Source organism: Sinocyclocheilus grahami, unplaced genomic scaffold (assembly GCF_001515645.1).
Source record: "Sinocyclocheilus grahami isolate Dianchi unplaced genomic scaffold, SAMN03320097.WGS_v1.1 scaffold9.1, whole genome shotgun sequence".
NCBI lineage: Eukaryota > Metazoa > Chordata > Actinopteri > Cypriniformes > Cyprinidae > Sinocyclocheilus > Sinocyclocheilus grahami.
In genome coordinates this window covers 3,411,538-3,427,023 of record NW_015505188.1, presented here as the reverse complement: position 1 = coordinate 3,427,023, position 15,486 = coordinate 3,411,538, and the positions used below count along the sequence as shown (strand labels likewise).

Genomic DNA, 15,486 nt, shown 5'->3' with positions numbered 1-15,486 from the left:
TAACGCTAATGCTTAATTGACTAAACACAACACATGAGGAAAGTACTGCACATCCATGAAAATATTTATTTCTCACCATATTGTAAAATCCTTCAGTACATCATTGCAATTAGGCTGCATTTTGCACTAAAAATCAGAACATATTCCAAATACAATATACAGTAGTACATAAACTTTTGTGGAGATGAGAAAAAAACACCTTTGCACGATCTCTTCGTCTAGCTGGATATGGCCAATTCATCCATATCACAGTCAATGTCCTCCCTCACAGGACAGCGAGGGAAGAATCTTCATGAATGGTGAACCCATCCTTACAAAGACTCTGCATCTATTAGGTCACAGGCCTCCTCCATAGCTTGAACATAGGGTCGGAGATCATATACCTTCCACTGCCATGCAGAAGGGGGAAAGGAAAGAAGGAAAGGATGTTGTGGGAGGTACTGGAATAATGGCACAAGATACTTAGTCTGTACAATACTTAAAAACGTGAGTATGTGAGTATGTGTGTAAGGACCTATTTTGGCATGGAGAACCCCATTCTGCATGATTGCAGCATATATTGTGATGTTACCACCACATTGACCCGGGACATTCAAAAGAGCTCTGTGGGCAAAGATGTTTCTCCCTATTCCTCTTCCTGAACCACCGCCTTTCATTTCTGTTGAATACAAAAATTCACCTGTTGCCTTTTTATAGTGCTTACACCTTGATTGTCGAGTTTACAGTTAAGCACCTAAGTGTCTGCACACCTGATGGCCGTGTTTGATCAATTAGTTCATATGTGTAGTATTTTGGAAAGCAGTGCTTTAAAATGGCAAAGAAGTGATATCATGTTAGATTTCTGTGTCTAATGTAGAGAAGTGTGTTTAGTATCTTGCAATTGTGTGTAACGTTTTGCAAAAAGTGGGAGGCTGAAAATGTGCTTATAGTTGTGCAGATTTGGGCTGAGGTTTTGCTCTTTGAGTGTAAGGTTTCACTAACTGTGTGCTATTTTTTATTTTAGTGTGTAAGCAATCATAAAAAAACTGTAAGAACAAACAAGGCTGTGCAAATGTTTATAATGTAGTGTACAAAGTGATGTAATGTATTTGCACCCTGTACGCCCTATGCTAGAGAACATAGATACTGCACCCACCTGTAGTGTCTAAGTGTTTTCAATCACCAAATGTGTTTTGTATTTTGAATAGATGTGTTTTCCCAATGTTACCCATGAGATTTCATTTATGAATGAAGTGTCTTATGTATGAAATAGTGTGTAGTGTGCAGGAGCAAGTGTGTTGCAGAATTGCAACTGAAGTGCAAAGCAGCACTTTTGTTTAAGGTATGGTTACACTGTGTTTAAGGTATAGTAACAAAAGCTTCAAGTTTTGTTACTTTGGTCTAAGCATGTGTCTCTAGTGTTTAAGCAATAGGCAAAAACTTTAATAATATTTAAGTGTAACACTTTATTCAAGAGAAAGGAGTCTGATTTGCAAGGAATATCAGAAAGCCAAGTCCTGACTGTGGCGAAAGGAGGAGCTGGGGATGGAGGAGGGTAATTTGCTCCTGAGCAAGCTAAAAAGCTGCAGAATAATACTGAATAGAGCTTATATTGGAATGGCGCGATAGATGTTGTATTCCTATAGGTAGATGTGATCAGCTGAGAATCAGCTGATGCAAGCTTGACTCACATGACCTGCCAGAACTAACGCTAATGCTTAATTGACTAAACACAACACATGAGGAAAGTACTGCACATCCATGAAAATATTTATTTCTCACCATATTGTAAAATCCTTCAGTACATCATTGCAATTAGGCTGCATTTTGCACTAAAAATCAGAACATATTCCAAATACAATATACAGTAGTACATAAACTTTTGTGGAGATGAGAAAAAAACACCTTTGCACGATCTCTTCGTCTAGCTGGATATGGCCAATTCATCCATATCACAGTCAATGTCCTCCCTCACAGGACAGCGAGGGAAGAATCTTCATGAATGGTGAACCCATCCTTACAAAGACTCTGCATCTATTAGGTCACAGGCCTCCTCCATAGCTTGAACATAGGGTCGGAGATCATATACCTTCCACTGCCATGCAGAAGGGGGAAAGGAAAGGAAGGGAGTGTGTTGTGGGAGGTACTGGAATAATGGCACAAGATACTTAGTCTGTACAATACTTAAAAACGTGAGTATGTGGTCGATGTTGTAAGGACCTATTTTGGCATGGAGAACCCCATTCTGCATGATTGCAGCATATATTGTGATGTTACCACCACATTGACCCGGGACATTCAAAAGAGCTCTGTGGGCAAAGATGTTTCTCCCTATTCCTCTTCCTGAACCACCGCCTTTCATTTCTGTTGAATACAAAAATTCACCTGTTGCCTTTTTATAGTGCTTACACCTTGATTGTCGAGTTTACAGTTAAGCACCTAAGTGTCTGCACACCTGATGGCCGTGTTTGATCAATTAGTTCATATGTGTAGTATTTTGGAAAGCAGTGCCTTAAAATGGCAAAGAAGTGATGTTAGATTTCTGTGTCTAATGTAGAGAAGTGTGTTTAGTATCTTGCAATTGTGTGTAACGTTTTGCAAAAAGTGGGAGGCTGAAAATGTGCTTATAGTTGTGCAGATTTGGGCTGAGGTTTTGCTCTTTGAGTGTAAGGTTTCACTAACTGTGTGCTATTTTTTATTTTAGTGTGTAAGCAATCATAAAAAAACTGTAAGAACAAACAAGGCTGTGCAAATGTTTATAATGTAGTGTACAAAGTGATGTAATGTATTTGCACCCTGTACGCCCTATGCTAGAGAACATAGATACTGCACCCACCTGTACGTTCTTCTTCTTCTTGTTTTTAAATATTGTCCTTTAAACATGACATGAGCAGCAGTATTTAACATTTTATTCTCATTTACATTTAGAGTGTTAGCTCAATTACTGTGAACCAAAGACAAGGTTCTAGGTAGAGTTGAGTGTTCAAGATGTTGAGTTGTCATCAAGATTAACAAAAGACACTCTACCTTTTTAAAATACCCTTTCAAGAAGTCCTAAAGATCAAAACGTTTATTAAGATCTACATCATCATTGATGTATTATAAGACCAAGGTGCCTGGCTGTAACGGAAATCACAGAGTTGCTCTATTATCACTGAGCCTCTGAGAAAAACTCCTAAAACCAGGGCTTCAGATATAATTGTGATAAAAAGCATCTGTCAAAATGTGCTGTAGTCCAGTGGTTAAAGATCTGAATGACTGTAGGTTCAATGCCACCAAGTGCGGATTCATGAACTACCACTATTGTGCCCTTCAGAACTTAATGGTAGATTGAAGTATGCTGTAATCTTCTTCATCATCTTTTGGCTAAGATCTCAAACATCTTTGTTCCTTCAGTCCTCAGGTCTGGAACAGAAGATATAGAAACCTGTGAATATTGTTCATATTGCAATAACACACAATTTCCTGTTTTAAATAATCAGTTGAGTTTAAAGATTGTTTTCTGATGATAAACAGGAAATTTGTGTTCACAGTCTGGTTGGACCATGTTCTGATGACAGTACATATCGGACTGAATTGTAAACTGTTGGCAGTGCAGCAGAGTCGGGTACAATCACAGTATTTTGTACAATCACACTAGATCTGGTTCTGTCATAAAACTGAATGTCATGGGACCGAGACAGAGATTAGAACCTACACTCTTAAAAATAAAGGTGCTTCAAAAGGTTCTTCAGATGTTAAAGGTTCTTTATGAAACCATTTAGACAAAAAGGTTCTTCTATGGCATCGTGAAGCACCTTTATTTTTAAGAGTGTATATGGCACATTTGTTTCACATCCATGTGAACACATTTCATCCTTTCATCATGTTGAGATGAAAATGTTTTTAACCTCTGGATAAGTCGTTTCCGATGATCTGCAGCAATCACAGCATCTACAGTTGGTGGTTGAAGAGACAATTGCAGAGAGGATGCATATAAGAATATCACAGGCCACAAGGACCATCGCAGCCCAAAGAGGCTGAAGAAACTGTCAGAAAATGCACATGGTTAATATAAACATAATGGACAGTTTAGTTTTGAATGGCATAATTAGGTGAAACCAACTGCAAATTGACCATATTGATGTTATGCAACATGAATACAAATGTTACACATTTTAAAGCATGAAATATACAGTATATAATCGCTGACCTTGCGTTCAGCAGTATGAATAAAAATGACAATTTTTTATTACCCCCAAACACTTTGGCTTGATCTCCAGAAATTCAGACTTCCCTTTTAGGTGCCATCCTGCCATCTTTAAACACTCTAATAGACAAGTGAAGATACAATATGTTAATACAATGCATTCTTTACGTTCTCATTCCTGTCAGACAAAGGTTTGCCAGGAACCAAGTGTCACTGTTTACTTTCATTCTTAGCTGACACGTGAGAAGGCAATCAAACAGCGTGGAGTGAATAAATAGTTGATTTATTTGGTTGTAATAAAAAAAGAAAGAATTCACAGTACAGGCTATAGTTTGGGTACAATAATGGCATTACTTTATAGTTTTGCAAAGATTAATAATCATTATCATGCGATGCTGCTATATTCACTTTTTAATTTTTTTTTTACCTTTTTACCCAACTTATTTCTATACAGTCACCAAAGAGATAGTGGTTCCAGCAACACAATGATCAAATAAAGATTTTTAAACTCTTTTTAAATAAAGCTTGTATTGATATTTTGTATTCCACCAAATGTACAATATGTAATCTTCCTCCAACTTCCAGTCTATTAGCAGCAGATCTGTTTTACAATCTGAGGAAAATATGCAATCTGAGGAAAATAATCACCTTGATGCTGCTCATCTTAGGTCTTGCCGTTTTTGTTTTCTCTTTCTTTTTCAGTTGTAATTTAGGTAGTTGTTTCAGGCACACTACAGAAGTCTGGGCTGCGTGACCTGTACAGTATGCAGAAATATATATTTTTACTTATAATGCTCGTTGCAGTTGCTCTTGATAAAATGCAATGAAATACCAAATATTTGAATGAGCTGGCAGAGACTATTTTTGATGTTTTATGTTGCACCTAAAAAAGCACCTACGATGGAAGATACATATAGACCGACCGTGAGCAACTAATTTATGTTCATATTTTAGCTGGGTTCTTGATGATCTTCTGTTCTTCGGTCCTCAGGTCTGGAACAGAAGGTATAGATGACAATAGATCAATATTGTATCAAATTTTCTTGTTTTAGAATATTATTTTATTTTAAAGATAATTCTCTAATGACTGTGATTTTATCACTAGTTTTAGTATAAACAAACCATAATTTCTTCATACAACAAATTAGCTCAATTACCGTCTGGTACAGGCTGTTGTCAGCCACAGAGATATCAATCACAAAAGAAACCAACTGTCACTGTTTACACTGGAGCTGAGATCTGGATTTCTACAGTTGCTTAGGTCCTACATGGAAAACTCTCTCTCTCTCTCTATATATATATATTTATTTAATTGTAAATAGGGACGCTACTATTTTCTAATACAAAGCTTGGAAAGATCATGTTTGTTTGATCTGCCAGTCACAAAGATCTAAAGGTCTAAACTAAGATTGAATTGGTAATTTTTATTCCACAAAATGCACAATATAGTATTTTCCTCTAATTTTGTGTCCATTCAGATAAGCAGTAGGACCATATAAAAAATGTGTCCAACAACCTGTTCTGATTAATGTCATAAAATAGCAAACACATGAATGAGCTGGCAGAGAATTTTGATAATGTTTTATGATGAATAATGTCAGCTTATATTTACACACATCCACCTGGTAATTACAGTAAAATAATGGGTTTAACATTACAATATTAAATACAATATAATCTCTAATGTTAGTATCTGTGACGTGTCGGTTATAACAGAATTTCTAACTCTTGTGAAAACAATGAAAAAATACAGTTGTGCACTTATAAAGGAAGCTTATGAGTTATCACAAATAAATGCTGAAATATGAAATTGTCACACTGTTTTAAAAGTGTATCTTTGGATATTATAAATTATATTCAGAAAGTAAATAAGGAGCTCCAAAAATGCTCTGTTGTAAAAATGCAACTGATTTCTTTAAGGGGCTAGAAATTGCCTCTAAAATAGTTCACTGAAGGTGCGGAAGGACATGGATTGTAGCTTGGTGGAGGTTCAGAAAGACCTGGTTCATAACTTAGTGGATGTGCAGAAGAACTTGGATCATAGTTTGGTGGAGGTGCAGAAGGATACTGATTGCATTTTGGTGAAGGTGCAGAACAACTTGGATCGTCATTTGGAGGTGTTGCTAAAGGACTTGGGTTGTAGTTTGCTAGAGGTGCAGAACGATACAGATCGTATTTCGGTGGAGGTTCTAAAGGACTTGGGTCATAGTTTGGCGGAGGTGCAAAAGGGCCTTGTTGGCCTTGAAGCACAATATTGTTTTCAGTCCTGTAAGGCACATCTCTGTTTATGTAACTGACTGCAACATGCCTTGACTGAGAGAGAGAAAGAGAGAGACTGAGAACACAACAAAAATAGAACATACATTATTGTGTTGCATTCATTATTGCATGTAAATCTAAAGGGGATGTTGTGACACCTAGCGCCAGTTAATTAACCAATCAGACTGGATATGCAGATGAGGTTGTTTGTGTCAAAATGCAGTTAAATAATCATAAGAATAAGTGGATCTTTCTGTTTCCATGAAAGTACTAATATGTAAATCTAATATACATTTCTTTTAAAAATATTCTGCATTTCCACATTTAGAAATAAATGATTCTAAATTATAATTGTGGTTAACTTGATATATACAGTAATTCATTTAGAAAGAAAAACCTTTTATATCATTGTCATTTGAATCAGTATAAAACAATCATTAAATGTAACTCTTTTTATCTCAGACTGCTTTTTGTGAGTTTTTATGAGTATTTGTGAGCTTGAACAGATCTCTTTCAAAAGAAGACCCAAGGCTGACATTGCTGACATTTCAAAAGTACATTTTTCAGTTTAAAGATAAAAGATTTTTGAACTTCATCTTTTTACCTTCATCCTGCAGCAGTCACAGGAAGACGAGGCAAAAATAACAGAGATGATGAAGACCAGAACATCACAGAAAACCAAGAGAATTAGAGTCACACCCTGAGTGAGTATACAGACAGGACGATTACAAACTAAAATGCATTTTATTATTACTTATAAATATGTCTCTTTAAGAAACTGTCAGAAATGGCACATGATTGATATAAATGTTATAAAGGTCTAGTGTAGAGCTTAAATAGGCTACAATTAAAACAACATTGATAATATTGATATTAGCTCTTTGTCTGGTAAATAAACAGTCTGGTTAGATTGTAAGTTGTTTTAATTTTGTAAGAATGAAAGCATGAATATCTATTCAGACACTTACATCACTGTCAAGACAGTGAAATGGGATGGAGACAGCAGCTGCTATGGCATTGAAACAGTTTAGAAATTGTGAGATTCTGACCTGAAATGGGGAAAATGGAAAAAGTGTAATGCATTGTAGTCTAATGAAATGTTAAATAATTTTTATTACATATTCAGACTAACCCAACATGTGTTACGTGTACATGCAGCTGACAACGTCACAGATCCAGTTAAAATCGACTACAGTGAAAATAATGAATATTGTTCAGTATACGTTCATTGCACAATGTTGTTATAGTGTTTAAATAAAATGCTTACAATTAAACATGACCAGACGAGATATAAAAATCCTGTCCAGATTGTTAAGATTAACATCGCTATACCTATTGATATTTCCAAAACCTGTAAGATATAAAACAAGACAGTATCTGTTTCTTCATTTCCCCTCAAATATAAATGGAACAGTTTGTTTTACCCACAGAATCTTTGGCCTGATCTTCAGGAATTTAGACACTGCATGCTGGTCAAAAGATGATGCTGACTGCTGCAAAAAGCTGGTTACATCTTCATGTCTAGGCATCTTTAAATACACTGAGAGAAATATGCGTCGACATGGAAATTGTAAGAAACTTAAGTTCCGAATCTGATGCACTTATTGTTTTCGGTTTCAAACGAATGTACTTTGCAAATATACTAATATCAGTTCTAATTTATTGACCTTACAGAAGTTAAAAGCATGCTTTTCTCTTTACTGTCAACCAAGAGGAAGAGGAACCAAATGTCACTGTGCACATTCCCAAAGCTGAAAATCAGGATTTACTAGAAGAGTTGCTCAGACGACACATCACAAAGTAATCAAACAGTGTTGGCAAAGACAGCTGATTTAGATTTCATTTGAAGATCTTTTTTTCAACAGAACTTAAAAGTGCAACTTCAAGATAATGGCACAGGAGACGTCACTATTTTCTGGTGGTCCATACAGAGTTTGGAAAGAACATGTTCACTTGATCCTGCCGGTCACAACACGTAAGATCTGCATGAACTTACAAATTTCCAACTACACAGTATATTTTTTGCAATAACCACAGTGAGTACACAATGAACAAATAAAAAGGATTTATGTAAACTGGTATTTTGTTGTAGCTGCTTATTCCAGGTTTTACTTAACCCACAAACACAGAGAGCTGGATGATAAATGTGCAGAATACTTACACTAAGTATAATTTTTTCAGCCGCCAACTTAAAATCCATTCAGATTAGTAGTATGTGTTAGTAGTATTTTCATTTTGTTTTTCCTAGTAAGAAGTCGTCTTTCTGGCTCACAAGCAATGTCTCCACCTCCGCAAAATATGAAGAGAATTATTCTTAAACGTCACACTGATGTAAACACTGGGTGAATTCTGGTTATACAGATAGGATTTTAAAGGATAGGAACAAAAACGTCCGAAATATTGGACGTTTTTTTTAAGAGACTTGCTGATGTTGGGGCATTTTGAGTCAAAAGGGTCAACTCAAAAAAGTTAGTATGGCATATTATGCAATCAAGGAAGCAAATTATCACTTGTATCGCTGTCCAACTATGGTGTCAGAATGGCGAGGTGGTTAAGGTGCCAGACTTAACATCTTATGTTGAGATTTCTGGAGATGGGTTCAAATCAATTCCCACTTCTGACAAGTGTTTTGGATTGACAGGACTAGAGGTCCCAGCTTCAGTATCAGAATAAGGGATTAATAAACAAGTAAGTGATAAATGAGTGATTCAATATAAAAATGTAAATGCAGTTTTAAACATCAAGAATAGTTTGCTTGTTAAAATACAATACAGGGAACCTAATTTAAATGTCTTTACTTATATTATAATAATCATCATATATAATTAAATAGTTAAATGTTGGAATAAAAACACAGAATAATGTCATGTGAAATTATGTTAAAAAATACCTTCATCCAACTACTGTAGCCCAGATGAAAGGAAAATATATGCAGAGAACTTCTCAACCACTAGGAGGAGATGCAGTGCAAGGATAGAATTTGTCCAGCAATTAGCATTATTGTGTTCTCAGCTTGGCATCGGTTACCTGAAGTATCTGGTGAAAAACGAATAATAATTAAAATAATTAAATAAACAATCCAGTCGATATCAGCCATAATGTGAAACAAAGAAATTAAAATTTTATTTAAAAGATAAAAATATTTAAAAAGTACAATCTGTCTTTTTCAGATGTCTTTTTGTTTTTTTGATGTCTTTTTCAAAGCCTTTGTCAGAATCAGTGGTATTAGTAGTCATGCATAGTTGTGCCAAGAAGATTTTTAAATAAAACTAAATTATTTTATCTATTACTCCATCAATAACAATAAATAAAGAAATAAGTTGTCATATACTTTGGGACAAGAACACATTTGCATTTGAGCGTTGTTTTGTTTCAGTCCTCATTTGCCACAACAAAGGACCTTTTTAAGAAAAAGATTGTTGACAAAAAGAAATAGTGACCAGTTACAACTGCGATATGCAATATGATGGACCTTCATTAGGCATTAAAAAAATTCTTCAGTGTGGATCGAAAGTAAAATTGAATGATGATACAACAGAAAATATTGACATCAATTACAAAACTACAATATATGATACGTTTAGTGTCTGCAAACAGTTTGTGGTTAAGAAAGAGAAACCCTGAGTTACAGTACCTAATACACACACACACACACACACACACACACATGTTGTGTTTACATGCTTTATGGGAACGTTCCATAGGCGTAATGGTTTTTATACTGTACAAACTGTATGTGCTATTGCCCTACACCAACCCTACACCTAAACCTACCCCTTACAGGAAACTTTGAGCATTTTTACTTTCTCAAAAAAAATTTTTTACTTTCTCATTCTGTATGATTTATAAGCTTGTTTCCTCATGGGGACCTCAAAAATGTCCCCACAAGGTCAAAATTTACTAGTATTACTATCCTTGTGGGGACATTTGGTCCCCATAACGTGATAAATACCAGGTACACACACACACACACACACACACAGATAAATATTTCCTTATAAGTAACAATATGTGTTATTTGCCATCCGCTCTATTGCTATTATTGAAGGCCAGGGCCTGCAAATACTTGCAGGACAAGCAACTACTTGGATGAAATTTAAATAACGACGATCTGATTAGCATAATGTATTTACACACACACACACGTTGGTTTTTATGGTTTATGAGGACTCTGCATAGGCGTAATGGTTTTTATACTGTTCAAACCGTATTTTCTATTGCCCTACACCTACCCTACCCCTCATAGGAAACTTTGTGCATTTTTAGATTTTCAATAAAACTCATTCTGAATGATTTATAAGCCTTTTGAATTACGGGGACACTGAAAATGTCCTCATAAATCACCTTCTCGTTGTAATACCTATGGTCATACCCATGTCATTATACAAATTTGTGTCCTCATAAACCACATAAACATGCACACACACACACACACACACACACGCAATAATAATAATAATAATTATTATTATGAAAGTTATACACTTTCTATATTACGTCTCTGGGTTTGCTAGGAGTCAAGGTAGTGGTCAAGTCTGTAAAGGTTAACGACCCCAGCTGTACAACCAGTCTCTGCTGTTGAGAAGTCGGATAGTTTTGACATCCCTTTTTGTTTACTTTTAACTCTCTCATTGTACAACACATTAGGCCTAAAATCAAAACTTTCGGGTTTCCACACGCTCATCCTCACCGAGAGATCTCTTTTCCCTAGTGAATTTTGCAGGCCAACCAATAGTCAATCAAATCTTCCGCTCCTCATTAATATTCAAATACAAGCGTCGTTCCGACGATGTGATTGGCTAGAAAAAAAGCCGGTCGCCTGAGAGTGAGCGGATGATATCACCTGTCAATCTCCAAAAGGGCGGGATTAGCCAAGCCCCGATATATGTAAAAATACCACTCACACGCTCTCAGTGGCTGTTACACGAGCGAAGGGGCTTTTCGAAATATCATATTCAAATCAGTCTCCGGCGAGGGACGGAAGAAGTGCACAGTTTGAACAAATGGAGGAAGATAGCACTGAACAGATGAAACCCCTCCTGACCACAGTAAGCATAAAGTTATTTGTTGTGGTCTCCTCAGATTTGAGTGGTTGCGGGAGCGTTTCTGCGCGCGTTCATTTTAAAGAAAGGAAAGGGACGGGGATGAGGGAAATGGATGCGGACTGGTTTAAAGCATCACTTCCTTTGGGTTGTTAACGACCCAAGAGCTTCCACATGGTCTTAGTGGACTTGATAGGGGTTTGTTTTGAGGTTGTATTGCTGTGGAAATGTGCTTTCATTGTTTTGGGGTGGCCACGCTTCTGCCAGGAAGTGTCGTTCTATCATTGCGTCACAATAACGGTGAAAGACGAGCGCAGTAGACTGTGAATCCCTCTCTCTCGCTGGCACGAAACACACTTTAGAACTTGTGTTCTATGTTTTATTGTCTTTCCTCACAGGAATGTTCTGTTTTGATACAATTTTGAGAAAATATATAAGCATTAAAGCAAGAGTTTGGTGTTTATTCTGTCTTTATGTATTTAGTTTTTTTGCTTACATGATTTGCTATTTAAAAATAGAAATGTGTCCACAGTTTTTATCTGTTACCATTTTTCAAATGACTTTCTGATCTATAAATAAAAAAATGTCGTAACATCCTCTTGGATATAAACACTTGACACTGAAGTCCACTCATTTTTATCAGTTTGTTTATTTTATCAACCTAGTTAACATGAATTTGTGTTGTAAACAATTGATGATTCTTTCTCTCTCTCTCTCTGGCTATTATTATTTACATAAGTATGTATAAGTAAGTGCCCTTTCATCTGTCCCTCTCTTTCAGTCTTCAGAAGCTTCATTTCCATGTAGTCATAACGTCTTAAAGGCACAACATGTAAGATTTTTTAATTAAAATATCCAAAAACCACTAGAACAGTGTTATATATTTTGCTGACTTGTGTACTTGCGTTATCCCAAATGTTTCGAAGAATGTTTAAATCCAGAGAAATAAGCAATTTTAACTAGTGACTCGGACCGTGTCCATAGTGTCATTGTGTCGCCTGCCAATGACGTCATAACGATAATCCGATTTTTTGTTTTGTAGAAAACATGGAAACACCAAAGACGCTTTAATATGTTGTGCGTTTTAATAGACTGGTGACGACCGCACAGAGTAGCAGTGTTTCAAAACAGTCAATCCACAGTCAAATGCACACGGCCTGCATAAAGTTGCTGTGATTTTTCGCGAACCGTTGTGACTTCCGTAAAAAGGTGAAGTCCGAACTACTCAGTCACCACCCCGAGCACTGCCCACAGTCCCACTCTCCTTTTACCAAGCCCCCAGACAACATCACGTCCATGCCATTGCTGAGCAACAACAACACGGGAACATGTCGAGAAAATGCTGTTCAGTCTGGATGTCAGGAAACTACATCATTGCACTGTAGGGCTGTGACGGTCGCCGTGACAACCGCATCAACCTTTGTCTATTGCCACCCAGGGTAGTGTACGTGATGTCACACACTGTATAACAAGCATAATACAAAGTTTTGTATACAAGTGTAATAATAGTAACAGTTGCAAATCGTTTTATTTAGACTATAAGTCTATGCTAATTCACAAATTACCTCAAATGCCATACACGCCGTTTGATCCTTTAGATTGGCAGGTTTGAACGCAGGAAAATACAGTACAGAATACAGAAACCAAATACTACATCGCCAATCTGGAATCATTTCCATTCATGTCACCCATCCGCATTTGTACAAGTGTCTTCAAGTTCACGTGATTGCAAATGCTCGGCTGGTCAGGGTTGTATTTACTGCATTCGGTGTTTGAAAAAAAAAAAACATGAATTACCATTCTGAAACATCCTGTTGTAAGCATGTTGGAGGAGGTGGTTGTTGTCTCTTGTCGTCGCCGATTTCGGGGTCCGAGTTCAGCTCAAACATGTAAGGCCGGACAACATTTCCCTCAGCAGTGACCATCATTACCGGTGTTTCTATTGACCTTACTTGTGAGTAATCAATCCACAGCAGGCTACAGCAGACATGACCCTAGTTACCTGTGGTTGGCCTGGCCGTGCGCCACTCAGAAAACAACAGGCCAATCAGAAGAGAGGCTCATGAATATTAATTAGACAGGCCAAAATCGACCTGTTCTTTGCAGAGCTCCTGAGAGAGGAGCTGTAAAAATAAGGGGTTTGTTTTGAGGTTGTATTGCTGTGGAAATGTGCTTTCATTGTTTTGGGGTGGCCACGCTTCTGCCAGGAAGTGTCGTTCTATCATTGCGTCACAATAACGGTGAAAGACGAGCGCAGTAGACTGTGAATCCCTCTCTCTCTCGCTGGCACGAAACACACTTTAGAACTTGTGTTCTATGTTTTATTGTCTTTCCTCACAGGAATGTTCTGTTTTGATACAATTTTGAGAAAATATATAAGCATTAAAGCAAGAGTTTGGTGTTTATTCTGTCTTTATGTATTTAGTTTTTTTGCTTACATGATTTGCTATTTAAAAATAGAAATGTGTCCACAGTTTTTATCTGTTACCATTTTTCAAATGACTTTCTGATCTATAAATAAAAAAATGTCGTAACATCCTCTTGGATATAAACACTTGACACTGAAGTCCACTCATTTTTATCAGTTTGTTTATTTTATCAACCTAGTTAACATGAATTTGTGTTGTAAACAATTGATGATTCTTTCTCTCTCTCTCTCTGGCTATTATTATTTACATAAGTATGTATAAGTAAGTGCCCTTTCATCTGTCCCTCTCTTTCAGTCTTCAGAAGCTTCATTTCCATGTAGTCATAACGTCTTAAAGGCACAACATGTAAGATTTTTTAATTAAAATATCCAAAAACCACTAGAACAGTGTTATATATTTTGCTGACTTGTGTACTTGCGTTATCCCAAATGTTTCGAAGAATGTTTAAATCCAGAGAAATAAGCAATTTTAACTAGTGACTCGGACCGTGTCCATAGTGTCATTGTGTCGCCTGCCAATGACGTCATAACGATAATCCGATTTTTTGTTTTGTAGAAAACATGGAAACACCAAAGACGCTTTAATATGTTGTGCGTTTTAATAGACTGGTGACGACCGCACAGAGTAGCAGTGTTTCAAAACAGTCAATCCACAGTCAAATGCACACGGCCTGCATAAAGTTGCTGTGATTTTTCGCGAACCGTTGTGACTTCCGTAAAAAGGTGAAGTCCGAACTACTCAGTCACCACCCCGAGCACTGCCCACAGTCCCACTCTCCTTTTACCAAGCCCCCAGACAACATCACGTCCATGCCATTGCTGAGCAACAACAACACGGGAACATGTCGAGAAAATGCTGTTCAGTCTGGATGTCAGGAAACTACATCATTGCACTGTAGGGCTGTGACGGTCGCCGTGACAACCGCATCAACCTTTGTCTATTGCCACCCAGGGTAGTGTACGTGATGTCACACACTGTATAACAAGCATAATACAAAGTTTTGTATACAAGTGTAATAATAGTAACAGTTGCAAATCGTTTTATTTAGACTATAAGTCTATGCTAATTCACAAATTACCTCAAATGCCATACACGCCGTTTGATCCTTTAGATTGGCAGGTTTGAACGCAGGAAAATACAGTACAGAATACAGAAACCAAATACTACATCGCCAATCTGGAATCATTTCCATTCATGTCCCCCATCCGCATTTGTACAAGTGTCTTCAAGTTCACGTGATTGCAAATGCTCGGCTGGTCAGGGTTGTATTTACTGCATTCGGTGTTTGAAAAAAAAAAAACATGAATTACCATTCTGAAACATCCTGTTGTAAGCATGTTGGAGGAGGTGGTTGTTGTCTCTTGTCGTCGCCGATTTCGGGGTCTGAGTTCGGCTCAAACATGTAAGGCCGGACAACATTTCCCTCAGCAGTGACCATCATTACTGGTGTTTCTATTGACCTTACTTGTGAGTAATCAATCCACAGCAGGCTACAGCAGACATGACCCTAGTTACCTGTGGTTGGCCTGGCCGTGCCACTCAGAAAACAACAGGCCAATCAGAAGAGAGGCTCATGAATATTAATTAG

General features: G+C 37.0%; 1 protein-coding gene across 1 annotated transcript; it reads right to left on the bottom strand.

The window, feature by feature from the left end:
* Nucleotides 1-6,091: 6,091 nt before the first annotated feature.
* Nucleotides 6,092-7,956, bottom strand: LOC107592633 (uncharacterized). The gene is made up of 6 exons (XM_016282177.1): nucleotides 7,852-7,956; nucleotides 7,695-7,778; nucleotides 7,560-7,616; nucleotides 7,396-7,476; nucleotides 7,032-7,127; nucleotides 6,092-6,481 (listed from the first exon to the last, which is right to left on the bottom strand). Exons 1-6 carry the CDS (start codon nucleotides 7,954-7,956, stop codon nucleotides 6,092-6,094), a joined length of 813 nt encoding a protein of 270 aa, XP_016137663.1.
* Between the last annotated feature and the right edge of the window lie 7,530 nt (nucleotides 7,957-15,486).